Source organism: Micromonas pusilla (genome assembly GCF_000151265.4).
Source record: "Micromonas pusilla CCMP1545 genomic scaffold MICPUCscaffold_1, whole genome shotgun sequence".
Taxonomy (NCBI): domain Eukaryota; kingdom Viridiplantae; phylum Chlorophyta; class Mamiellophyceae; order Mamiellales; family Mamiellaceae; genus Micromonas; species Micromonas pusilla.
This window is the reverse complement of record NW_003315882.1, coordinates 1,971,059-1,996,876: the sequence shown is the minus strand read 5'-3', so window position 1 is coordinate 1,996,876 and position 25,818 is coordinate 1,971,059. Positions and strand designations below refer to the sequence as shown.

The following is a 25,818-nucleotide window of genomic DNA, read 5'->3' as shown; positions in this document are numbered from 1 at the left end:
AACTTCTCGATAACTACTGCAGACATGTGACAAGCTAAGCTCAGACGGGCATCATTCTCTTCCGCGGCGTCGACCTCGCTCGCTTCGCGCGCGGACGACGATGGACGGCGGGGGCGACGACGCTCGCGACGCCGCCGTCGTCGCGGAGACGCGCGGCGCGGACGCGGCGCAGCCCCTGGACGAGGACTGCGAGGTGTTATACGAGCCCTCTCGAGGCGGAGCGTCCGCGTCTTATCAGCCGAATTCGCCTCGGGCGTCGTCGTCGTCGTCGTCGCGAGACGTCGACGGGGCGTCGAGCGCGCCCCCGGGCGGCGACCGCGGCGAGCGCGACTTCTGGGAGACGTTCCAAGACTTGCACTCCACGCTCGTGGAGACGACGGGCACGCACGCGAAGGGCGCGCTGCACGCGCTCGCGCCGCACTGCCTGCGGCCGTTCGCGCGCGTCACCCCCGAGCTCGTGCAGGGTGCGCATCCATCCATCATCGCGTCGACACCTTTCCACGCCGAACGACGCGCGCGACCGACGCGTCTGGGGCGTCGTCCGCGTCGGCGCGCGCGTCGCGCGGATCTTCGCGCGCGGCGGCGTCGCGGGGGTCCCTCGGGACCGCGCGACGCGGCGAACCTCGACGCGGAGGCGTCGTCGTCGCGCGGTCGTCCGCGCGCGTCGTCCGCCCCGTCCCGTCTCGAGACGCGCTTGCGCTTTTTCCCTCCTCAGCCTCTCTCGGCGTCGTCGACGCGGATCTCGCGGCGCCCCGCGCCGCCCCCATCCTTTGACCGCGACGCGCCGCGGACGTCCCATCCATCTGACCCCGCCCGGCGCTCCCCCGCGCTTCGCAGAGCTCACGCTCGAGCACGTCAAGCTCCTGCTGCCGACGATCGAGGCCGTCCTCGTCGCGCTGCACCGCCATCCCGCGGGGCTCGTCTACCTCGTGGACGAGGACGAGGAAGTGGCGCACGCCGTCTTCGGAGGCGCCGCGAATTTCGCCGCCGCCTCGTTGGAACGCGCGGACGAACTGAAGGCCACGCGCGATGTTCGCGCGCGGTTGCTCGACCTGATGAAGGTCCTCATCACCCCGGGCGACGGCGAGGGCGTCGCGGATTGGGCGACGCGCGCGGACGCGGCGCTGCGCGAGGAGGCGCAGGCGCGTCCCCCGGAGTTGCCGACGAGGCGATGGAGCGGCCGCGGCGGGTTGCCCAGTTTTTTCGACGTCGCCGCGCCGCGATGCGAGCTGAGCGTGTACGTGCAGCTCGTGAGGGACGCCGCGGCGAAGGCCGCGGCGAAGAGCATCGCGCAAGAGGCTGCCGCGGTCGCGTCCGCGTCCGCGTCCGCGTCCGCGGTGGACGGCGACGCGAGCGCGCGGGCGTCGAACGAAAACGATGACGAAAACGAAGAAGGCGACGACGGCGCGGACAGCGCGGACGAGCGCGAGGAAGTGCTCTCGTCCTTCCGCGACCTTCTCTACGGAGGCGTTCCGGATACGGGGTACGGCGGGACGCGTTCTTCCGCGCTCGCGCGGCGTGGCGACAGCGCGCGCGAACGCCCGCGCGGTCGCGGCGGTCGCGGCGGCGGCGGCGCGGCGGCGGCGGCGGCGGCGGCGGCGGCGGCTCAGACGAACCCGTTCATGGGTCTCCCGCTCCTCGCGCCGCCGCACGTGACGCGCACGGAGAGGCTCGCGAAGGACGTCGCGTCGTACGCGGTCGAATCTCTCCGCGCGCACTCCAGGGCGTTGAACGCCGCCGCGGAGACGCTCTCGCGCGCGACGGCGCGCGGCGGCGGCGGCGGCGGCGGCGGCGAAAACGCAGACGCACAGCTGTCACCGCGCCACGCGCTGGCGCTCACCGCGGCGACGCTCGCGGCGCTCACGTCCGCGGCGGAGGAGACGCCGCTGGAAGCTGCGGGCGTCGTCCGCGACGCCGCGGCGGCGGCGCTGAGGCTCGGATTAGCGCTCGCGGACGTGGACGACGACGCCCGCGGCGGCGGCGACGGAGATCGCGACGACGAACCGGACGTCGACCTCACGGGGGCGTGCGCGGCGTCGCTGAGAAAGTACGTCGGCGCCGCGTTATCGCGGCACCCAGCAGCACTCGCGAACGTACGCGCGTGCCTCGCCGCGACGCTTCTCGCGCGTCCGTTTCAGAGGCAGCCGCCGCTCGCGGCGGACGCTTCGGCGTCCTACGCCGCCGCCGCGTCGTTGTCGTCGTCGTCGTCGACTGCTCCGGGGATTGCGTCGCCGTTGCTCGACGAGAACGGCGAATTTCGACCCGCGGTCGCCGCGCGATGGGCGCGCGTGGGCGCGAGCGATTCAAACGCGCTGCTCGTCGCCCTCGGCGTTCTCGACGACGCCGCCGCCGCCGCGGGCGGCGGCGGCGGCGGCGGCGGCGGCTCGAGACCCTCGCGCGATTTCGGCGGCGACGCGATCGTCCCCGCGGGCGCGCCGACGGTCTTGCCGCCGACGACCGACACCCTCGACCGCATCCTCGCCGCGTTGCTCTGCGCACTGTTCGCCTGGAGCCGCGGCGACGGCCGCGACGACGACGCCGCGCTCGCGCGCGCGCTCGCGAGGCACGCGCTCGCCGTCGTCCGCGGCGCGCCGATGCTCGACCGTCACGTCGACGCGCTCCTCGTGGCGATGAAACTCTCCGGCTCGAACGCGCGCGACGCCGGCTCCGGCGTCGCGGAGGCGACGACGACGCTCGCGCACGCCGTCTTCGGCGTGCCCACGCGCGGCGGTGGCCCGTCGCTCGCGGACGCGTGCCTCCCCCCCGCGCTGTGGGAAGGGTTCGTCCGACGCGTCGTCGTGCGCGAGACGTTTCCGAGCGCGGGGATGTTATCGTTGGCCGGCGGGTGGCTCGTCGCCGCGCTCGGCGAGGCCGCGGACGACCGCGACGAGTGCGGATACGACGTCGCGCGGAGACTGTGGTCCGCCGCGCTGGACGTCGTCCGCGCCGCGGGCTGGGTCAGCGAAAGGAGCGTCGGCGTCGCGCCGTTTCAAGGCTGGTACGCCGCCGCCGCGGGGGCGCCCGGGTTTAGCACCGCCGACGCGCGCTCGACTCGCCGGTCGAATCACCATCACCACCACCACGCCGCTCGCGTGCGCGAGCGTCTCGATCTGTGCCTGCTCGCGTTCCACGGGCTCCCGCGGACGCAGCGTGCGGCGTGTACGGCGTACGCGCTCGCGCTCGCGTCTTCCGGGGAGGGGTTCGGCGCGAGCGATCGCCGCGGCGGCGCCGTCGCCGTCGCCGCGCGGTCCCACGCCGCGCTGCTGGCGGCGCACTGCCTGCGTCATTTCGATCGGTGCCCGGCGTGGCTCGCGGAGCGCGCGAGGAAGGTGGTCAAGGGCAAGATGGAAGACGAGGACGACGGGGACGAGGACGAGGACGACGACGACGACGACGACGAGAACGACGACGACGAGGACGACGAAGAGAAAGACGACGTCGCGGCGGAGGGCGGCGACGACGACGCGGACGACGACGCGGACGACTTCGCCCGCGCGCTGATGACGATGCCGTGCGGGATGATAATGAAGCCTAAGCCTAACGACGGACGGCGGCGCCGACGACGCCGTCGTCTCGGAGCATCCGGGAGCTCGCGCGCGGGCGCGCTTCGCGCGTTGCTCGTGTCGATTCACGACCGCGCGAGGGAAGACGACGACGGCGACGACGGCGATTTCGCGGCGTCCGCGTCGTCGCCTTCGCTTCCCGGGGTCGTGTCCATGGACGCCGTCCGCGCGGCGGCGATATCTCTCGCGGATGGCGGCGCCACGTCATCACATACGAGCGATGCAGCCGGCGCCACGTCGACGATGTACAAATCAAACAGCGCGCTGAGCTTGGAGCTCGCCGTCGCCGCCGCCGCGGACGCGGGCGCGCCGCCGCCGAAGGAGTCTCCCGGTCGAACCACCTCGACGCGCGCGAACGGAGAGGTGCGCGCGTACGCGAGGGTCGCCGCGTGGGAGCTTCTCATGACGCTCCCGCCGTCGAAATCGCCGCGCGCGTCCGAAGACGTCGTCAACGGTGAGCCGAGCTCGCCGCCGCTCGGGCGAACGCCCGGGACGATTGCGTTTTTGTGGTCGCGAGCGGAAGCGAGCGCCGGTTGTTTGGACTCGTTGTACATCGCGCCCGCCGTGCGCGCGATCGCGAGCGCGTTCGGGGACGACCAAGAAACGGAGCGGTGGCCTTCGAACGCGACGGCGTCGAGGGCGGCGCTGGCGTGCGCGGCCGCGGACGTGACCTCGAGGGGCGCGTCTCACGCGCTGACGCGAGGAGGGGCTGCGTTTTCTTCTTTTTCAGACGCCGCGGCTTCGACGTCTTCGTCGCCCTCCTCCTCCTCCGAGCCCGCGTGGGCATCGCTCGCGGACCTCGCGGTCGCGCTCGCCGCTTCGGTTAAGAAGTGGACGACCCGGACGATCGAGCGGCGGTTCTGCCCGAGCGAAGCGCGCGCGATTCGATTGCTGCTCCTCGCCGGGCTTCCGTGCGCGGAGGCGTCGCGCGCGCTTCGAAAAATTCGAAACAGCCTCGACGCGGAGATCGCCGCGGTGACCAGAGGCGACGGATCTTGGGACTCGCGCAGGCAGGACGCGCTGACCGCGTGCGCGGCGATCGCGCCGCGGTCCAGGCTGGGTCCGGCGGTCAGCGACGCCGCGGTCGCGGCGCCCGCCTACCTCGGCGCCGCGTCCGGGGATGGCACGGAATCCGCGCTGCTCGCGTGCCAGCTGGCGTTGCACCAGTGCCTCGACGCCGCGCTCGTCGCCGTGCGCGCGGACACCTCGATGACGGACGACACCGACGACGTCGGCACCACCGACGACGACGCCACCGACGACGACGACAACAGCGCGCTCGCAGCCAGCACCGCCGCGCGTTTAGAGCTCATCGCGAGCGACCCCGCGTGCGAATTCGCGTGGACCGCCGCCGGCGACGCCGCCGCCGCGTTGCGCGCCGTCGGCGGCCACCCCCCCGCGGACGGCGTCGTGACCTTCCCCATCGACCGCGCGACGCCGTGCCCGGCGACCGCGATCGGGGAGCTGCGCCACGACGACGCGCCCTCCGCGGTGGAGGCGGTGTTGCAAGCCGCGGCGGCGGCGGCTGGGGCGATGCGGCTGGGCATCGGCAGCGCGGGTGACGCCGCCGCGTTGCTCGAGGCTTCGGTCGACGCGCTGTCGAGGGATTTGCAGTTTACGCCGGACGCGAACGTGTCGCTGATGGAGGTGCTGAGGAAACTCGCGAGGGTGGAGCCGGCGCCCGCGTTCGCCGCGGCGTCGATCGCGCGCTGGAACGAAGCCGCGGGGAAAGAACGCGCGTGGGACGACGACGACGACGACGACGACGACGACGACGACGCGTCTGCCGCCGCCGAGACGGTCGAGCCCCCCGCGGAAGAAGAAGACCCCGCGGGGGCGGACGTGGAGATGAAGGACTCCGTGGACGTCGGACCCGCCGCCGCGGACTGGGTCTTGTGCGCGCTCTTGACGCCGTCGCACGCGCGATGGAGCGCGGAGTCGTCGCTCGCGCCGGCGGAGATCGTCTCCGAGGCGAACCGCGTCGCGAGCGCGTTTCTCGAGCTCTCGTTGTCGCCCTCCGTGGCTGTCCGCGGCGCGTCCTCCGCGCTTCTGTCAGACCTCGTGCAACACGCGCGCGAGAAGAACTCGAACGCGAACGCAGCGATGCGAGCGCCTATCGCGCTGCTGAGCGCGATGCTTCGGCGGCTCCCCGTCGCGTGCGAGACGCGACCCGCCGGCGACGCGTCGCGGTGCATTCGGACGACGATACGTCTCGCGCTCGGGCACGGCGTCGCGGGCGCGCGCGCGGTCGCCGGCGCGCTCACTGAGTTTGTGACGAACGCGTCCGCGGTCGCGGTGGATCAGCACGACGCGTTAGCGACGCTGCACGCGGAACTGAGGGTCATATCCTCGCTGTTGTCGCCGCCGTCGCCGTCGCCGTCGCCGCCGCCGCCGCCGCCGCCGCCGTCGAAAACGTACATCGCGCGGCGGCCGCCGTCCGAGACTGGCGATCTCGCCGCCGCGGACGCGTTCGCGTCGTGGGCCGCGGGAGGGGAACCCGCGGCCGCGGCGGCGCGGGACATGACCGACGCGCAGCTCGACGCGATTCGCACGTCGGCGTTGGCGCGCCTCGCGGCGATTCGCGACCTCCCTTCGCCGGCCCCGGCGCGCGCCGCCGGCGGCGGATCGACGTCCGCGACGACGACGACGACGACGACGACGACGACGACGCGCGCGGCGGACGCAGAGACCGCGGAGGAGAACATTCGCGACTGGGAGCGCGAGATGGAGAGAGAGTTTCTTCACGACCTCCCGTCCCCGAGGACGCGCGCGAACACGGCGGCGATCGCCGCGGAGGCGGCGGAGGCTGGCCTCGATCTCCTCCGACGGAACATGTCGCCCGGCGCGCGGTCGCGCCTTCTCACGTCGTCGCTGTTCTCCGACTTGGACCTCTCGCTCGGCCTGAGCGGCGGCGTTGGCGGCGGCGGCGGCGACGACGACGACGACGGCGGCATCGGCGGTGGAAGGGACGACGCGCGCGCGAACGCCGGGGCGTTGACGCCGGAGCGGGAGACGATCGACGACGACGCGAGCTTTCTGCGCCTCGCGACGGCGTCGCGCGCGTTTAGCATCCGCGACGGCGACGACGGCGACTCGGACCTGGACGTCGACGACGAGGACGACGAGTTCGCGATCGCGGCCGCGAGGTTATCCCACGCGGTGCTGAACGCATCGGGCGCGGGTCGCGCGCATCAGCAGCAGCAGCCGCAGCGCGCGACGACGAGCGGCGGGATGCCGATCCCGACGCCGCGGCCGCTCTTCGGCGGCGCCGCGGCGACGGCGGGCGTCGGCGGCGGCGGTCGAGTCGGAATCGGCGTCGGACCGGGCGCGACCGCGTCTGACGTGTGCACGTTCGTCTCCAGCGGTTCTTCCTTCACGGAGCAGCACTGGTACTTCTGTTACACGTGCGACTTGACCGTCTCGAAAGGGTGTTGCAGCGCGTGCGCGCGCGCGTGCCACCGCGGGCACAAGGTGGTTTACTCGCGAAAATCGAGGTTCTTTTGCGACTGCGGCGCGGGGAGCATCCACGGCGTGGAGTGCCAGTGCCTCACCGCCGCGGACGCGGTGATCGCGAAGGACGCGGCGAACGCGGCGGCGAGGGCGGCGAGCGAAGCCGCGGACGCGGCGTCCGCGGCGACGCGGCTCGCGACGCGCGGCGGCGGGATCGGACCGGTCGCCGTCGCGGACGCGAGCGACAGCGAGGCGGAGGACGACTGGAGCGCCGCTGCGGACGCGAAAGCCGGGGCGGACCTCGGCCCGCCGGAGGCGATGCGCGCGCTCAGAAAGATGCTCGTCGCGTCGTCGCTCGCGTCTCCGCTGGTGACGCTGTGCGAGAAGGTGATTCGCCGCTTAGAGTCCTTCTCCGACGCGGGCGCCAGCGGCGACGGCGCGTCGGCGACGCCTCCGCGGCTGGCGCTTCCCGCCGCTCCCGGCGGCGCGATTCGCACCGTCCCCAAGACCACGCTCGCGCACCTGCGCCGGAGCTTCAAGAGCGGATCGTTCGAGGTTCGCTGTCGCGCGGAGCACGCCGCGCCCGCGGACTTGCAGCCCGCGATCATGTTGGGCGCGATACGACGCAGCGCGCTGAGCTGCTCGAGAGGCGCCGGGCTTCTCGCCGTCGCGGAAGGGGACAAGGTGTGCGTGCTGGACGCGGGCGCGCTCGCTGGATTGGGCGGGCCGGGCACCGTCGGCGGCGCGACCGCGACCGCGACCGCGACCGCGACCGCGACCGCGACTACGGCGGCGGCGACTACGGCGGCGGCGACGACCGCGACCGCGACGACGACGTCGGCGTCGTCGGAGCCGACGAAGGTTGGCGTCCGGCCGCTGTCGCGCAGCGGCGTGAAATTCGAAGTCGCGCGCGTGCTCTTCAACCCCGCGAACGACGCGTACCTCGCCGTCGCTGGATACGACATGTGTCAAGTCTTCACGCTCGGCGCGAAGGGGGACGTGGTCGATCGCCTGCAGGTGGGCCCGGAGCAGTGGCCGCTGGACGGCATCCTGGGCGCGATCATCGACGTCCAGTGGGTCCCGGCGTCGCCGAGCCTCCTCGCCGTCACGGTGTCCTCGCAGGTTGCGATTTTCGATCTCGCGACGTCGTCCGTCGCGCCCGTGGCGACGGTGTCCTTGGAACCAGGCCCCGGCGGGTTGCTCGCGGCGTCTTCGTTCGCGCTGTTGAAGGGCCACCTCGCGCTGTTTCTGCTCTCGGACGAGGGCGAGGCGTACTGTCACCGCTTTGCGAACGGATCCGTCGCGGACGACGCGCGTCGAAGCGGAGGGGACGCGACGGTGGCGAAGAGCGCGCGTCTGGAGTTGCCGGAAAAGGTGCGCGGACGCGCGGGGCTGAGCATGACGTACTCGCTCGCGCACCATCTCCTTCTCGCGTCGTTCGACGGCGGGTACTCCGTCGCCGCGCGCGTGGACCTCGCCTCCGGCGCCGTGAAGAGCGCCAATCTCGTCTACGAAGGCGGCGGCGGCGGCGGCGGCGACTGCGCAGACTTTGGCCCGTGCGGGTTCGCGCACTGGGGCGACGCGTGCCCGCCGCCGCCGCCGCCGCTCGCGGGGGCGACGCCCGGTCCGATCGCGCCGCCGCCGCCGACGTTCGTGGCGGCGTCCGCGCGGAACGACGGCGGCATCGTCGTCGTCTCCCTCGACGATACCCCGAGCGCGCACGCCCTGAAAGCGAGCGCGGGCGCCGCGGGGGACTCGCGCGCCGCGTCGCGATCGTCCTCCTCGAGCTCCTTGGCGACGGCGACGGCGACGGCGACGGCGTCCTCCGCGACCGCCGCGCACGTCCTCGGCGTCGCCGCGTATCAACCCACGGACCTCGAGTGCGCGTTTCTCCTCGTGCTCCGCGACGACGGATCGCTGCAAGTTTTCGCGCGGGAGCCGCCGCCGCCGCCCGGCGTCTCCGCGGCGGAGCGCCAGCAGAAGCAGACGGCGCGCGCGGCGAAGAGAGCGCGCGAGCGCGTCGCCGCGGCGATGCGGCTCGGGCAGCCGCGCGCCGGGATCGTCGGCGGCGGCGCGGCGGCGGCGGACGAGGACGCGAACGCGAACGCGAACGCGAACGCGCTCGCGTCCGACGCGGCGGCGCCGGCGGCGCCGCCCGTCGCGTTCCCGCACGATTTCTTCGAGAAGACCAGGTGCGTCACCTCCGAGGTCCGGTTCGGCGGCGACATCGCGCGGCGCCTGAGCTCGGAGTCGATTCGATCGTCCCTCGCAGCGGACGACGCGTTCGTCGAGGCGCCCGCGCCGGGGGTGTGTAAAGTCACGATATCGCACGCGAAGACGGACCAGGTCATCGCGGGGGTGCGCGTTCACGTCGGGAACGGGTCGACGTCGCAGACGCCGACGTCGCTCGCGATCGGCATCAGCGCGGCGGCGACGCCGTCTTCTCTCAGCGTCTCCGGACCGACGGCGGCGGCGGCGACGAACTCGGCGAACTCGGCGAACTCGGCGAACTCGAGCGGCGGCGCGGGGTCATCGACGCCGCCGCCGCCGCCCGGGGTTCCCTCGAACGCCGCCGCCGCCTCCGCCGGGAGACGCGCCGTGACGTTTGAAATCGGCTCGCGACGGTGGTACGACGTCCCGCTCACGGACGCGGAGATCATCGGCGCGGAGCGGGAGTTGACGTTATACGCCGGTCCCGCGGTGAGTCCCGGGTTCGCAGTGAGGATCGATCACCTCGAGGTGTACTCGATGACGAAGAGCGCGTTCGGGTGGGACGCGAAGACGGCCGCGGCGGCGGCGAACGCGCGCGGGAAAAACGGCGGCGTTCCCGGCGGCGGCGACGGCGAAGACGGGTTGGAGGGGAAAACCTCCACGACGCGCATGGAGCGGTTCGCGCGCCGTCTGAGCCGCCGTCGAGATCGCGGCTTTTGCGACGACGGCGACGAAGCGCTTCTCACGGAGAGGACGTTGCGGACGGCGTTATCGTTGCTCGCGCGGTCCGCCGCGGATGTCGCGACGGCGGGCGACGACGCCTTCGCCGCCGCCGCGACGACGCTGTGCTTGCGGCTGCTCGTTCCCCCCGCGCGCGACCGCGACGGATGGATTCCCGCGGTCGCGACGCGAAGGCTCGCGTGGAAAGCGCTTCGCGTCGTCAAGCGCGGCGTCGCGGCTGCCGCGGCGTGTAAAGACGCCGCGGCGACCGCCTCGCTCGCCGAGGCGGCGGCGGCGATTGAACGCGCCATCGAAGACCGCGCGACCGGCCCCACGCCCGCGGACGCGCTGCTGTTCTTGGACGCGATACGATCCGCCGCGCGCACGGCGACGCGACGACCGGATTCGCTCGCGTCTTCGGACGACGCGAGAGCGTCCGTAACGTCTCTCGTGCGTGCGTTTGAGGACGCGCTCGAAGCGAGCGGCGGCGCCGTGGACCCGGAGGAGGCGGCGCCGTTTCTCGCGCGCGCCGTCGCCGCGATCGCGGAGAAGATCGAGACCGAGACCGACGACGTCGCGAACGACGCCGATGCCTCTTCACACGCGCTCGCGACGTCGCTGCTCCTCGCCGGGCGCGAGGACGCGCGGCACGCGGCGTGCGCCGCGCTCACGGACGTCCTCGTTGGACCCGCGCACGCGCACCCGGGGGCGGATTACCGAAAGTCCACGCATCCGTTTTCGCGCGCGTCCGGCGGCGACGGCGGCGGCGGCGACGACGACGGCGCGCTCGCACTCGGCACGCCTCCAAAACAGCGCGCGACGTGGAACACGCCGCCGGCGACCGCGCCGAAGCCGGCGCCGCCCGGGACGGAAGACACGCAGTTCTCCTGCGACGTCTGCGACGTCTCCCCGATTGTCGGGCACCGGTGGCACTGCACGCGATGCGTCGATTTCGATTTATGCGACGGGTGTTACCGCGGCGCCGCGGTCGCGCGCGCGTACCCGGCGACGCACTCGTCGTCGCACCCGATGATCGCGTACGAGTGCGGCGCGCGCGGGAACGCGCCGCCGGCCGCGGTCGCGAGCGTCGTGGCCGCGGAGGCGGCGGCGGCGGCGGCGACCGCCGCCGCGGATGCTCGCGCGGCGGCGGCGGCGCCTTCGGTCGGGAGACTTCAACTCGCGAAACGACTCGCGTCCGCGAAGGACGAAGATCTCGGCGTCGACCGCGGCACGGCCGAGCTCGCGCCGTACTTTGTACTGCTTAGGAGGCTCGTTGCCGTCCCGGCGTACGCGGCGGTTCTGGCGCCGATCATCGCGTCCGGCGCGGAGACCGCGGCGGCGGCGGCGGCGGCGTCGGCGGGAGGCGGCGACCCGCGCGCGACGCAGAAACTTCTCCTGCGCCTCTCCCTGCTGTCCACCGTCCTCGCGATGGAAAAGCACAAGCACAAGGACGGCGGAGGGATCGCGCTGTGCCCCGAGTTCGTGTCGAATCTCCTCGCGATCGCGCGGAGAACGCACGCGTTCGAGATGTCATCCGCGGCGGCGTCCGCGACTGGGGTTGACGTTTCCCCGTCGCTCGTCGTGCCGTCTTCACCGAGCGCGGCGTCGGCCTCGACCCTGAGCGCAGCGATCGCCGCGCCCGGGTTGAAACCGGACGCCGCCGCGGTCGTGCACTGGGGCGACCCTTCCGCGTCGAACGACGAGCTCGCGGCGGACGCGAACGCGGCGATCGCGCCCGGGGACTCAGACGAGCCCGGCGTCGCCGGGTTCGGCGCGCTTTTGAACGGAACGCCACCGTTCGGGATCGATCGCACGTTCGTTCAAGACACGGGTTCAAACCTCGTCGAAACGATCGTCAGCGTCGTGCACCAGCTCGTGAAGCCCGGGGAGAAGGAGAAGCGGCGGGAACGCGAGAAGAAGCGCGCGGAGAAGGACGCGGCGGCGCGAGAGAAGACAGCCGCGGCGGCGGCGGCGGCGGCGACGACGACGACGCTCGACGACGACGCGAAGTCGTCGTGGAGCGCGCTCCTGTCCGAAATCCTCGCGTCGCCGAAGCACATCACGACGTCGCAGACGCGTCGCATCGCGCGCAAGCTGTTGCTCATCCTCGCCGGGTCCAGGGACGACTACCACGCGTCGAGAGACGAGGCGGCGCTCGCGGATCATTTCTCGCGCTTCGACGCCGCCGCGATTCCGACGCCCGGTCCGTGGTACGTCGACCGCGCGCCGTACGCCGCGCTCCTCGCGTCGTCCAGCGCGCTGGCGATGGCGACGGAGATCGCGACCGCGCGGCCGAAGAGCTGGCGGCAGTTCACCGCGGCGCGTCCGGATATCTTACCGTCGATCGCGGCGATCGCGCCGTTCGCCACGGAGAAGACCCAGCTGGGCGTTTTGAAGCTTCTCACGTTCGCGCTTCCCGGGTCCCCGGACGTCGTGCGTCCGCGGCTTCACGGCCTTGGGTGGCTCGGGCGCGGAGACGCGATGGATCTCGCGAACGAGAATGAAACCGACGCCGATGGAGCGTTACGCATCGTCGCCCTCGGGTTTGACGCGTTCATTCGCGACTTTCTCGTGTCGTCGCGTTCGAGCTCGGTTCGCGCCGCCGCCGCCGCCGCCGCGCGCGCGGCGTGGCGGTCCTCGAAACCGAAATCCAAGGAACGCGAGACGATCGCGAACGCATTGTTCTCCATTCTCCCTTCGCTGACGCCGTACGGCGACGCCGCGGCGGAAGCGATGGACCTCGCGCGTTGGCTCCTCGCTCGCGACGACGAAGAAGGCGTCGGCGCCTCCGCGGCGATGTCGTCGGACGTCGTCGAAGCCTTCACGGACGCGACGATACGCGCGATTCAAACGCTGTCGTCGCACGACAACGCGCCCGCGTACGCGTCGCTGCGCGACGTCGTCGACCTCAGCGGCGGACAGTACTGGTTAGAGACCGCGCCGGGACTGGCGCGGGCGAGTCTGTGCGGCGCCGGCGGCGACGCCGACGACGCCTCGGCGGAGCCGTTTCGACGAACGAAGATCGACACCTCGCGCGCGGAGGTGCGATTCACCGAGCGCGCGATCGTCTCGAAGCTGTTGAACCGCTCGCTCGTGAAGTCCGTGATCGTGAACATTCACAACCCGGGGCGGACGATCCAGATCCGACGGCTCGCGATTTACCGCACGACATCCGTCGCCGCCGAGGTTTCGAGGCTCCGGTCGGATCGATCGACGTGGAAAAAAGTCGCCACGGCGACGATCGCTCCGGGCGCGACGGAGGCGGTCGTGGACCTCCCGACGCCGCTCATTTTCGCCGGGTGCGTCGTCGAGCTCACCGCGTTCCACGTGAACCTCCACGCGAGGGCGCAGGAGATTTTGCAGTGCCCGCGGTGCTCGCGTCACGTCACGGATAAGCACGGCGTCTGCCGTCACTGCCGCGAAAACGCGCATCAGTGTCGGCACTGCCGGAACATCAACTACGAGCACCCGAACGCGTTCGTGTGCAACGAGTGCGGGCACTCCAAGCACGCGCGAATCGAGATCACGTTAGAATGTAAGCTCGCGGGCGGGTACCCGCGCGTGAGAAGCGAAGAGGAAGCCGCGAAAGCGGTCGCGGAGCTCGAAGCCGAGAGCGCGACGGCGGCGAGGGCGAGGGACGCCGTCGCCGCGCTCAAGCCGCAACTTTTACGCGCGCTGCATCCGCGCGAAGACGACGTCGGCGGCGACCGCGACCGCGACCGCGACCGCGACCGCGACCGCCCGCGCGGCGGCGCGCACGGCGAACGGAGTGTCGTGAGCGTCGACGGCGGCGTGAACCACGCCGTGAACGCCGTGGGGGCGATGTACGACGGGCGGTGTAAGCTCGCGAGTCTGGACGTCGCCAACGCGGAGAAGCGTCGGATGGAAATTCAGGCGTCGTTGGCTGAGTTCGCCTCCTCGCGCGCGGCGGAACGCGCGGGCGACGGCGACGAGGGGAAAGAGAGAAGAAGAATGCTACCGCCGCTGCTGCCGCCGACGACGCACTACGGCTGCGTCGAGACGTTCGTCGCGCTCGCGCTGCCCGTGTGCGCGTCGCTCGCGTCGCCGCCGCGCGACCGCGACCGCGACCACGGCGGCGGCGGCGGCGGCGGCGGCTTCTTCGCCGCCGCGGGCGCCGCGGCGACGCTGATCGACCGCGGGTTACACCGCGCGCTCTTGATCGACGCCGCGAGGTCTGTCCTGCGATCCACCACCGCGAGAGCCACGGCGAGGGAGCTCATCGCGTCCCTCGCGTCGTCGTCCGCGGCGGTCGTCGAGGAGATTTGCGCCGGGATCGCGTCTCGCGTCGACGCGGCGTTCGCGCGCGCCGGCCCGCGCGGCGCCCTCGCCCCGGAGACCCTCGCTTCCGTGTCCGACGACTGCAGGCTCCTCGAGGAGCTCACGAAGGACATGGACCTCGAGTCTAAGTTCGGAATCGACCTCGGCGGCGGCGAGGGAGGAGGAGGGAACGGATACGTCTCGACGAACGATCCAGACGCGGACGACGCGTTTCCATTCTTTTCGGAGCATCGCGACGGCCTCGCGAGCGAAGACCTCGTCTCGCTCGCGGGCATCACCCTCGACGAAACCGGCGGCGGCGGCGTCGACGGCGTCGCTCTCAACGACGACGACCCGTTCGCGTCGTCGTCGACGCCGAGTCGACGCGTGGTAAAGCGCGCGCGCGGCGCGATCCCGCACGCGGCGAAGCTCACGTTGGACCTCGCGCGCCGCGCCGCCGCCGTCGGCGGCGAACGCAACGCGACGCTCTGCGCGCGTCTGATTCTCCCCGCGCTCGCGCTGCTCAGAGGCCCGGCGTCGTCGCCCGCGGCGTGCCGCGCGCCCGTCGCGCGCGCGATGCTCGCGCTCGCGCCGCCGCCGCCGCCCCCGGACGCGCGGAACTCGGGTGGGGACGCGACGTCGCTCATCGTCGCGATTCGCGTCGCGCGCGCGTGGCGCGACATCGCCGCGGCGCGGCGAAACCTCCGTCCGGGCGACGGCGTCGGCTCCGCGACGTCCGTGTTCGCGTCCATCGTCGCGGAGAACGCGCCCGGGATGGACTGGGACGAGGACGACCTCAGCGCCGTGCGTGGCGCCGCGACGTGGGCGACGCGGCTTCTCCTCGCCCCCGGGAGCGCCGACGTTCGAAGAGAAGCGAGCGCCGTCGCGAGATACCTCGCGTCGGACGGCGACGTGCAGCGCTACGCGATTCTCGACGCGGTCGCGCGCGCGCTGCCGACCGCCTGCGCGGCCGCCGCGGACGCGTCCACCGCGCACGCGGACGTCGGCGCGTGCGTCAGCGACGAGTACTTCGAGCTCCTGAGCGCGATGCTCCAGGAGGACGTCATCGCGCGGCGGTTCCTCGCGCGACGCGGCGCCGTCGCGGCGGTGGCGGAGCAGCTCGCGAAGGAGACGTCGCGAATCGCCGCCGCGGACGCCGCGGGCGCCGCGGACCCGGACGCCGGGCTCGTGCTCGGACGGCTCGTGGATCTGCTCATCGGTCTCTCTCGCGCGCGCGTCGTCGTGCGCGAGGACGACGACGGAAACGGCGGAGGCGAAGGCGAAGGCGGCGGCTACGAAGAGATTGAAGACGACGCCGCGATGGCGGACGCGCTGTTGAAATCTCCGGGGGCGCTGGAGACGATTCTGCGATGCTCTCTCGCGGCGAAATCGCTCGTCGCCGCGCGCACGGTCGCGACCGCCGCGGCGGAGGCGGACCTTTCAGCGCTCGCGTACCGAGCCGCGGAGGCGAACGCGCGCGCGCACGAGACGCTCGTGTTCGCCGCCGTCGCGGAGGCGCGACGCACGGCGGCACGCGCGGGCTTCGGATTCGGCGGCGGCGCGGCGGACGCGCCGCGAGCGTCCTTCTCGTCTCTCCCGCCCGCGCCCGCGGGGCACGTCCTCGCCGCGCTCGCGAAGCTCCTGCTCCCGGACGCGAACGACGCGAAAGTGTCGTATCCGCTGCGGCTCGTCAAGTCGCAGACCCAGGAGGAGTTTATTCGCGGACACATGACGAGTAACCCGTACGACGCGTCTGACATTGGCGCGGAGACGATGCGGGACGTGAAAAATTTCGTGTGCGTCTCGTTGGAGATGCACGGCCTGTGCGACGACGACTTTGGCATGGAGCTTCTCGTCGCCGGTCGGATCGTGTCCCTCGATTTGAGCGTGAAGGACGTGTACGAGCGCGTGTGGAGGAAAGCGTTGGACGACGGCGACGTCGCGGCGCCCGCGCCGCAGCGGCGGCATCTCCTCGACGACGACGACGAGGACGACTACGATTACGACGAAGAAGGCGGAGGATACGCCGGCCTCGGCCACGGCCACGGTCACGGCCACGGTCACGGTCACGGCCACGGTCACGGCGCGAGCGCTGGGACGATGGTCGTGACGTACCGCCTCCAAGGCCTGGACGGCGAAGCCACGGAGGAGATGGTCAGCGAACTCGAAGAGGACGAGGGCGAAAAAGCAGACCCGGAGGAAGCGTTCGCCGGTCACCTCTCTCGTGCGCGAGGGCGACGGCCTCGCGCCTTTACTCTCTCTGATCCCTCTTCTCTCCTCCGGCGCGAACGCGAACGCGAACGCGAACGACGACGCGAACGACGAGGTAAATACCGGTGATAACGCAGCATCCCTCGGCTCGTTGACCGTGAGCGCGGTCGAGACGGGGGCGACGTTGATGCGCGTCCTCGCTGCCACCGCGGAGCTGCGGCTCAACCGCCGCGCGTTGCTCAATCTCGGCGCGCTGCCCGTGCTCCTCTCCGAAGCCGCGTCCGTGTTTAGCATCGACGACGAGTGCGCGAGGGAGCGCGGGAACGAGCTTTTGCTTCTCGTCGAGCGCCTGCTGCAAGAGGAAGAAATCGCGGTGAGCGACGAGAAGGACGCCGCCGCGATCGCCGCCAGCGGGACGCCGACGGGCGCGGGCGGGTTATCGAAATCGCTGAGCCGGTCGCGGGTCAGCCAAGCCGCGCTCGACGCGTCGATGAACGCCGCGGAAGTCGACGCGCCCGACGTCATCGCGCCCGACGTCATCGCGCGGACGGGGACGCCGCCGCCGCCCGCGGACGCGGCGGGCGCGCAGGTGAAGGTCTTTCTGGGGAAGCTCGCGGCGCTCACCTCCGGCGGGGACCGCGGCGGGGATAAAAAGGCCAACACGCGCGCGGCGGATACGCTCGCGCGCGTGCTCCCTCGCCTCGCGACGCACGACGCCGTCGCGACGGAAACGCTCGCCGCGCACGTCTCGCGGACCATCTCGAAGCTGTCCAAGCTCGACGCGCTCGCGCCGGGGCTTCCCGGCGCGGAGACGCTGTCTTTGGAGCTTCACTGCTGCGCGCGCGTTGCGGAGGGCATCCCCGACGACGCCACGGGCTTTCGATTAAAGTCGCGGCTGTTATCCCACGGCGCGCTGAGGCACGTCACGACGTATTTGCTCGACGTCGCGTTCAAGGACGCGTTCGCGCGCGGCGGCGTCGAGTTGGATAAGACTTCGGACGCGTGGCGAGACGCGTGCGCGAAGCCGGCGCTGACGTACGCGCTGTCGTCGCTGCGCGGGTTGGTCGCGTCGCACCCGCCCGCGGCGGCGGCGTGCGCGGCGGCGGCGGCGACGGCGACGGCGACGGGCGACGACGGCGCCGCCGACGCGTCCGCGCGCGGGCTCCTGCGGCTGCTTCACGCGCTCGAGAGCGCGACCGAGCGCGGGGTCGGAACGCTGTCGGAGAACGTCTTGGAGGCGCTCGAGGCGTCGGACGAAACCGCCGCGGACGCCATCGCCGCGCTGCGCCGCGCGACGAAGCAGGCGTCGATGCAAAAGGCGATGGAACGCCGCGAGAAGATGCTCAAAGAGATGGGCCTGACGCGCTTGAGCCCGACGCCGAGCGGCGTGGACGCGTACGGCAGCGCGAGCTGCAGCCCGAGCCCGAGCCCTTCCGGCGGCGCCGGGTTTCTCTCGCTCAGTGCCACGTCGCAGCCGCGCTCGCCCGGGAGCTGGCCGGCTTCCCCGGGCGCGGGGGGCCGCGACATCCTCACCGTCGCGGTGTCGCCCTCGAGCGTGAAAGGCATCGAGGACGTGAAAGACGAGGACGAGGAGGACGACGCCGCGCTCGTGTGCCGCGTGTGTTTCGAAGGCTACAAGCTCAGACCGCGCGAGCTTCTCGGGGTGTACTGCTTCTGCAAGCGCGTGGAGAACGCGCCATCCGCGGGGGGGCCGGGCGGGAGGCGAGGCGCGGGGTATTCCAGCGTCTCGCACTTCAACGCGATTCACTTCGCGTGCCACGCCGCGGCGCGCCGCGCGGACGTCGCGCTGCGCACACCGAAGCGCGAGTGGGAGGGCGCGGCGCTTCGAAACAGCGAGACGTTGACGAACAACCTGCTTCCTATCCTCGCCGCGCGCGTCTCTTCGAGCGCGTACGCCGCAGCGGTGGAGTCGTGGTGGGAAAACGTCTCCAACGTCGGGCGCCCGGAGGCGGTCTCCGCGCGTCTTCGCATCGCGATCGGCGACGTCGCGATGCTCATCGGTCGATTCGCGACCGGCGCGTCGTTCTCCGCGGACTGCCACGGCGGCGGAAGGGAGAGCAACGCGCGCGCGTTGCCGTTTCTGTTGCAGCTCTGCGCGCACGAGCTGCGGCGGCGGGATCGCGCGACGCCGGCGCCGCGCGGGTCCCCGCGCGCGTCCCCCGGGGCGACGACGTCGTCGTCGGACTCGCCGTTGCCCGCGCTTCGCGACGCCGCGGAGGCGAGGACGTGTTTGGAGGCGCTCGCGCGCGGGAACGTCAAGGATGCGGCGTCGTCGCACGCGTTCCCCGCCGCGCTCGTTCTGTCGACGCTGGTGACGCCGCGCGACGCGTGGACGGCGATGCGACGCGACGCGTTGCGCGCGACGATCGCGCACGCGGCGCGCGAAGGCTCGGCGTGCTTCGACTCCGCCGCGCCCGCGAGCGCGAAGGACCCTGAGGGGGACGGGGAGGGGGAGGGAGAAGGAGGAGAGGAAGGCGGCGCGCGCGACGGCGACGGCGCGACGACCGAGAGCGGCGGCCGCGGCGCGTTCGCGGCGTCGAAGCCCGCGTTGCTGTTCGTCGGCGTGGTGGATAAGTTGCACGAGCTCTTGCAACCCGCGGGCGGCGGCGGCGGCGGCGGCGGCGGCGGCGGCGCGTCGCGGGCGCTGAACATCGGCGAAGACATCCGCGAAGAGATGGAAGAGGAAGAGGAAGAGGAAGAAGAGGAAGCGGAGGAAGACGCGACGACGAGCCCGGTGTCTGCGGTCGCCGCTGAGGCGGACGCCGCGGCGACGTCGCCGGCGATGTCGCCGGCGAAATCCCCCGAAGCGATCGCCGCGGCGACGGCGCATCGCGTCTCGCGCGCGCTTCGCGACCTCCCGCGGATGCACGAGCTCGCGAACGAGCTCATCGAGTTCATCGAAGAAGCGGAGGACGCGGAGGACGCGGTCGAGTATTTCGACATCATGCGCGCGCTCGCGGAGGCGACGGCGGAGGGCGACACCGCTGACGCCTTCGTCGACGCGGCGTTCGCGAACGCGTGGTAATAACGCGTCCGCAGACGAAAACGCGCCCGAGCGAGAGAACGATTACTAACACTACTACTACTACTGCGTACGGAAGTACTTCCGTACGAGCTACGTTGTGCGAACATAGACAGACTGTACCATCAAATGAATATTAAACGAAGAATGTCGTAGACCGAAGGTTCGTCGCACTCGTCGTCACTGCGAGTCATCGCGGTCGGTTCCGTCGCGCGAAAAAAAAGCAATCCAATTCTTCATTCATTCGCTCGCCTCGCGACGTCCATCCAGTCGTCCTCGATCGACGCACTCACGCCGTCTTGCGACGCTTCTTCTTCCTCGCGACATTCTTCGGCGAGAGCATCATGACCGCGATGGACGCGGCGAGCAGCGCGAACTGCAACACCAGCGCCTCGGGCTTATCCTTCAGGAACGCGAGGTGGAAGTGGATCGCGCCCGCCATGAAGATGGTCAGGATGAATCCTCCGAGCTGCGGCGCCTTCCACAGGAGAACGTACCCGATGACCTCGATCAGGCCGAGGATCTTCGCGAGCTCGTAGTTGTTCTTCTTCGAGCATCGCACGGCGAGACCCGGGATCGGCGCGAGGAGGCCGTTAAGCCAGGGGACCCACGCGTGCTCGCACCACGCCTGAGGGTCGATTCCATACAAGCGAACGTCGGGGTGGAGTTCAAAGGCGTCAGGTGGAGTTGAAAGGCGTCGAGGACGGGGATTGAAAGCGAGGGGTGGGCGGAGAGATGCGCCGGGAAAAGTACTTAAGAAACGGCGTTCACCACGCCAACGCGGTCGTATGGGGACCAGTGTATAGAACGCGCCTGAATCTCCGCGGTGTTGGCCGTGGGCGTGCAGTCGCCCTTTTTGCCGATCGCGACGGGGCACAACGGCGCGTCGCATCCGAGGATGGGGACGTTGTACTTGCACGCCGCCGCGCGGAGGTATATCGCGAGGGGCAGGATCTTGAGGATGGTGAGGACGAGCGCGGTGTTGAGGCGGCTCTGTGGGGAGGGAGTGGGGCGGGGGGGAAGGGGGGAAAAGGTTGAGATTTATGCGTCGTTGTTCGGGCGGTCTGTGACTCGGATTGCGCGGCGCGCTCTTTTCCGCGGGCGCGCGCGACGGGGCGGGGGAGAGGCGCGCTCGCGGGACGCGCGCGCGCGAGGGATGTCGTTTCGAAGACAAGTGAGCGCACCATGGTGCTCGGAAGTGGTGGTCCGGTGCGTGCGAAGCGCGCGAAGGAGTGCGGCGCTCCGGTTCAGCAGTCTGGTCGCGTTGTTTTTTTGGTCCTTCGGGGTCGAGCCCACGCGCAGCACCCGCGTGTGAGCGCGCGGCGCGGGGGCACTCTAGCGGGCAGCGCTGCGCTGTGCCAGTGCGGCGTGCCAAGTCAATCACGTCCGCCCCGCGTCGACGCACAACCCACGCCGCGCCGCTTCTTCGCGGACGCGTGAGCGAACATCCTTCGCGCGCGATCGCGTCGTCGCGGGTGGACGCGAGCGGAGCGCAGCGATCGCGAGGACGCGGCGGACGCGGCCGCGAACGGCGACGGACGGCGACGGACGTCGGGGGGCGAGGTGAAAGCGACCGTTCGGGGGACGAGCGCGCGCGATGGGGGAGCCGGAGATCGACCCCAAGGCGGCGGCGATCAACGAGTACCAGAGGCTGATGATGCAGCACAAGGTGCGCGTCTCATCCTTCATCGCGCGAAGGCCCCACTCGCGCGATCGCGCGCGATCGTCCCGCGCGCGATGCGTCGCCTCCGTCCAGATCTCGCCTCGTCGTCCGTCGCTGACCTAGATCTCTCTTTTCCCTCCTCCTCCGCGCGCGAACGCGAACCGACAGGAGCTCGACGGGAAGGTGAGACGGTTACGGGACGACGTCAAGGAGACGAAGAAGACCTTCGACAAGACCGAGGACGATCTGAAAGCGCTGCAGAGCATGGGGCAGATCATCGGCGAGGTCTTGAGGCAGCTCGACGAGGAGCGATGTGCGTCCTCGCCGCGCGCGTCTTTTCCACCCTCCGCTTTCAAATCGACCGGACTCGACTGGACTCGAAGCCAGTCAGTCCCCGCCGCCCCGCCGCCGCGCCCGGCGCGCGATCGATCGTTCGTCACCATCGATCGCACCGCGCGCGCCGTCCTCTCTCCCCTCCCCTCCTCTCCTCTCCTCGACGCCGCGTCCGCCGCGCCCGCTCACCTTCTCCCTCCCTCCGTCGACCGATCGTTCGTTCGATCCGCCCGCCGCCCGCGCTCTCCATCCGCGACGTCCGCAGTCATCGTCAAGGCGTCCTCCGGTCCGCGTTACGTCGTCGGCGTGCGAACGAAGCTGGACAAGGAAAAGCTCGTCAACGGCACGCGCGTCGCGCTTGACATGACCACCCTGACGATCATGCGCGCGCTCCCGAGGGAGGTGGACCCGGTGGTGTATAACATGCTCCACGAGGACCCCGGACACGTGGATTACTCCGCCATCGGCGGGCTGGGGGAACAGATCCGCGAGCTGCGCGAGAGCATCGAGCTGCCGCTCATGAACCCGGAGCTGTTTCTTCGCGTCGGGATTAATCCGCCGAAGGGGGTGCTGCTGTACGGGCCGCCCGGGACGGGGAAGACGCTCCTCGCGAAGGCGATCGCTTCGAACATCGACGCCAACTTTCTCAAAGTCGTGTCCTCGGCCATCGTCGATAAATACATCGGCGAGTCCGCGCGTCTGATCCGCGAGATGTTCGGGTACGCGCGCGAGCACGAGCCGTGCATCATCTTCATGGACGAGATCGACGCCATCGGAGGGAAACGGTTCAGCGAGGGCACCTCCGCGGACCGCGAGATTCAGCGAACGCTCATGGAGCTTCTGAATCAGCTCGACGGGTTCGACGTCCTCGGAAAGGTGAAGATGGTGATGGCGACGAACCGACCGGACGTGCTCGACCCGGCGCTGATGCGCCCCGGGCGTTTGGACCGCAAGATCGAGATCCCGCTCCCGAACGAGGGCGGGCGCGTGGAGATCTTGAAGATTCACGCGCAGAAGATTAACAAACACGGGGACATCGACTACGAGGCCATCGCGAAGATCGCGGATAACTTCAACGCGGCGGACATGCGAAACATCTGCACCGAGGGCGGGATGTTCGCGATTCGGGACGAGCGGGATTACGTCGTGCACGATGATTTCATGAAAGCCGTGCGGAAGCTCGTGGAAGCGAAGAAGCTCGAGCCCACGGCGTCGTACGACGAGACGTTCAAGAACACGGACAAGTGATGACGGGACGACGCGCGGCGAGGCGAACGGCGCCGGCGGCGACGACGACGATGTAATCGATCGATTGGTTTCGCTCAGGACCCAACCTTGGTAACCACACCTCGCGTCCAGGAGCAATACTCAGCCGCCCCCGCACGCAAAACTAATAGACTACTATCTCACAACACCGCGGACCGCTCGCCGCCGCCGAAGACGTCGGACATCCCGAGCGCTTTCCGCACTAAACCCCGCATCTTCGGAACCTCGTCGTCGACGTTTTTGGTCTCGTCGTCGAGCCCCTTCCACAACCCCTCGAAAACTTCCAACCGCTCGACGCACCGCTCCTTCTCCCCCGCGACGTACAACGTCAGCGCGTAGTTCAAGTGGAACAGGTGGTCCCCCGGGTCCATCTCGATCGCTTTCTCGTACGCCGCGCACGCGTTGTCGTGGTCGTCCAGCTTCGCGAGCGTCACCGCGAGATACATGTACGCCGACGGAAAATCCGGCTTGAGGTTGATCGACGAAGAGAAAAAGTGAAACGCGCTCGCCGCCTGCCCGGTGTTCAGATGCACGAGCCCCAAGTTATACGCGATGATCCACTCGAACGGGTCCAAGTACAGCGCGCGCTTCAAGCACGCGATCGCGGCGATGTACCGCCGCTTTCCGAAGAAGCACATCCCGATGTTATTCCACAGCTGCGCGCTGTTCGGCGTCTGCGTCGCCGCGACGCGGTATTTGATCAACGCCACGTCCACGTCTTGGTTGTCTTGGATGATGCTCCCGGCCGCGAGGATCGCCTTCGGGTCCCGCGGGTCATGCGTCAGCGAGTTCCCGAGGTAATCGAACGCGCGGAAGCTCTCGCCCATGCGCAGGTACAGCAGACCGATCGTGGTCAACACCTCAGGGTTCTCCGGAGAAAATTCAAGCGCCTCGAGGTAGACGTCGACGGCTTCGTTGTATTTCTCCTGCAACGCGTACACCTTGCCCATCTGCGCGTACGTCGTGTCGTGCCGCTGTATGTCGTTCGCGCCTTTAAAGCACTCCACGGACTCGTCGAACTGCTTCAGGTACATGTAGCACAGCCCTTTGTTGTGCCAAATCTCCCAGTCGTCCGCGCCGACGGCGTTTTGCGCCTCGTCGTAGACGTCGATCGCAGCGCGGTGTCTCCCGAGGAGGTAGAGCGATCGACCGACTTGCTTCAGGTTGGCGACGTTGTGCGGGTTCAGCGCGGTCGCGGCTTGGAACAGCGTGAGTGACTCCGCGATCTTCCCCTCGTGGCGCTTGATGAGGGCTCTGACGTATATCGGGTACTCGCACAGGCCGCCGAACTCGCCGAGCACCTCCTCGATCACCGCGAGGCACTCCTTGTGCTCCTGGCGGACGTAGAGGCGATGGATGTGGTAGTTGCGTCGCTCGCGCGCGATCGCTTTCGACGCCTTCTGCGCTTGCGAGTTCCCCGCGGTGGACGTCAGCGGCGCGCGGCGCGCGGCCGCGGACGTCGACGCCTTCGCGGACGCGCCGTAGTAGTCGTCGTCCTCGACGTCGGGGTCCGAGTCGGAATCCGCGCCCCGCCCCATCGCGCGTTCTGTTCTTCGCCGACGGTCGCGTCGGTCGCGCGCTCGGGGCTCGAACGCCTCCGCGCTCGAAGCCGACGCGCGCGGGGGTTCGGATCGCCGCGCTCTCTCCCAACCTCGCGCGAACCCCACCGGCGTGCGCGCGGGGAAACGCGCGCGCGGGCGTGCGGCCGCGCGCGCGATGCTTTGGTGGACCGTTCGAAACGACGCGAGAAGATGTCAACAACTGAAGCAGACCACGCCACGCGAGTTTTTCTTCGCGATCATTCCAACCATCTACTGTACGTCCGCCGCCGCTCTCTCTCTACTCCGCGGCGTTCTCCTTCACGGAATTCTCCTTCGCGAGCTTCCGCTGCGACAACCGCTTCTGCAGCGCGTCCTTAACCCCCTCGCGCCGCGCCTCCGTCGCCGCGCACATCCGCCGCCGTCCCTCCTCGTGCGCTTCCCTCGCGGCGTCGACGTCCGCCCTCCACGCCTCTCTCCTAGCCGCCATCTGACACGTCGCGAGCTTAGGGTCGAGGGTCCATACGAAGCGACGTCGGGGTGGAGTTCAAAGGCGTCAGTTGAAGTTGAAAGGCGTTGAGGTGTGTCGGGATTAAAACCGAGGGACCCTGGGCGGAGAGAAACGCCGGGAGAGAAAGTCCTCAAGGAACGGCATTCACCGCGCGAACGCGGTCGCGTGGGGACCGGTGCGGCGTATATATAGAACGCGCCTCAGCCTGGAGCATCTCCAGGGCTTCGCGGTGCGCGTCGATCGCCGCGTCGCTCATCTGGACCTCGTCGACCATCTCGTCGTCTTCGTCGTCGTAATCGGAGTCGGACGTGGACGTGATAACGCCTCCGCCGCCGGCGTTGAGGCGCGCGCCCTCCTCCTCCGCGCGCGCTCTCGCCTTTTCGCGTTCAAACGCCTCGAGCGCGGCGCCGAGGGCGTCGACGTCGTCGCCGACGCCGCCGACGTCCGTCCTGTCCTCGTCTCCCGGCGCAACGAAGTCGTAGTGCGTCGCGCGCGTCATCCTCGACTTTCGAGTGTTGTGGACGTCGAGCGACTCGGGGGCCATCTTGAGCGATTCGCCGAGCGATCTGAGCACCGCGGCGCCGGCGACGACGCTCGACTCGAGGGGCGCCGACTTCGACGTCGACAAAATCGACGTCGACTCCGCGTCGCCGTCCCCGCCGTCCGGCGCGGCGAAGAACATTCGCCCGTCGACGGCGGTGTACGCGTGCGCGCCGCCGAGATAATGCCGCACCGCGGCCCACTCGCGGATCCACCTCGCGTCGGGGTTCGCCCCAGCCGGCAGCCCCTCGACGGTCAGGTCCAACCCGATCTCCTCGTCCGCGGCCGCGTCCCCGCCGGATACGCCGCGTCCACTCGCTCTCTCCGCCGCCGCCGCCTCCTCCTCCTCACCCTCCTCTTCTTTCCGCGGCGGCGCGCGCTCGAACGCCTCCGCGTCCGGCCCCAGCCACGCGCTCGCCACGAACCGCGCCTCCCCGCCCGGCGCCTCCACCCGCGTCGCGACGTACTGCACGTCGGCGCTCCTGAGGGTC

General features: G+C 70.5%; 6 protein-coding genes across 6 annotated transcripts; 3 read left to right on the top strand and 3 right to left on the bottom strand.

The window, feature by feature from the left end:
* Positions 1-100: 100 nt before the first annotated feature.
* Positions 101-16,728, top strand: MICPUCDRAFT_50818 (uncharacterized protein; the record flags this gene model as incomplete). Its single annotated transcript, XM_003055729.1, has 2 exons — positions 101-464; positions 838-16,728. The coding sequence occupies 2 exons, from the start codon at positions 101-103 to the stop codon at positions 16,560-16,562; spliced, it is 16,089 nt and encodes a 5,362-aa protein (XP_003055775.1). The 3' UTR covers positions 16,563-16,728.
* A 1,014-nt stretch (positions 16,729-17,742) lies between these two features.
* Positions 17,743-19,479, top strand: MICPUCDRAFT_61822 (uncharacterized protein; the record flags this gene model as incomplete). The annotated part of the gene is made up of 1 exon (XM_003055728.1): positions 17,743-19,479. The coding sequence occupies one exon, from the start codon at positions 17,743-17,745 to the stop codon at positions 19,477-19,479; it is 1,737 nt and encodes a 578-aa protein (XP_003055774.1).
* Positions 19,480-19,765: 286 nt separating this feature from the next.
* On the bottom strand, positions 19,766-20,663 carry MICPUCDRAFT_38236 (uncharacterized protein; the record flags this gene model as incomplete). The annotated part of the gene is made up of 3 exons (XM_003055208.1): positions 19,766-20,023; positions 20,239-20,469; positions 20,661-20,663. 3 exons carry the CDS (start codon positions 20,661-20,663, stop codon positions 19,766-19,768), a joined length of 492 nt encoding a protein of 163 aa, XP_003055254.1.
* Positions 20,664-21,002: 339 nt separating this feature from the next.
* On the top strand, positions 21,003-22,885 carry MICPUCDRAFT_70911 (proteasomal ATPase). Its single transcript, XM_003055727.1, has 3 exons — positions 21,003-21,145; positions 21,308-21,452; positions 21,738-22,885. The coding sequence occupies exons 1-3, from the start codon at positions 21,074-21,076 to the stop codon at positions 22,718-22,720; spliced, it is 1,200 nt and encodes a 399-aa protein (XP_003055773.1). The 5' UTR covers positions 21,003-21,073; the 3' UTR covers positions 22,721-22,885.
* BBS4 (bardet-biedl syndrome 4) lies at positions 22,775-24,276 on the bottom strand (the record flags this gene model as incomplete). The annotated part of the gene is made up of 1 exon (XM_003055207.1): positions 22,775-24,276. One exon carries the CDS (start codon positions 24,274-24,276, stop codon positions 22,879-22,881), a length of 1,398 nt encoding a protein of 465 aa, XP_003055253.1. The 3' UTR covers positions 22,775-22,878.
* Positions 24,277-24,577: 301 nt separating this feature from the next.
* MICPUCDRAFT_50813 (uncharacterized protein) lies at positions 24,578-25,608 on the bottom strand (the record flags this gene model as incomplete). The annotated part of the gene is made up of 2 exons (XM_003055206.1): positions 24,992-25,608; positions 24,578-24,787 (listed from the first exon to the last, which is right to left on the bottom strand). Exon 2 carries the CDS (start codon positions 24,764-24,766, stop codon positions 24,578-24,580), a length of 189 nt encoding a protein of 62 aa, XP_003055252.1. The 5' UTR covers positions 24,767-24,787; positions 24,992-25,608.
* Positions 25,609-25,818: the final 210 nt, after the last annotated feature.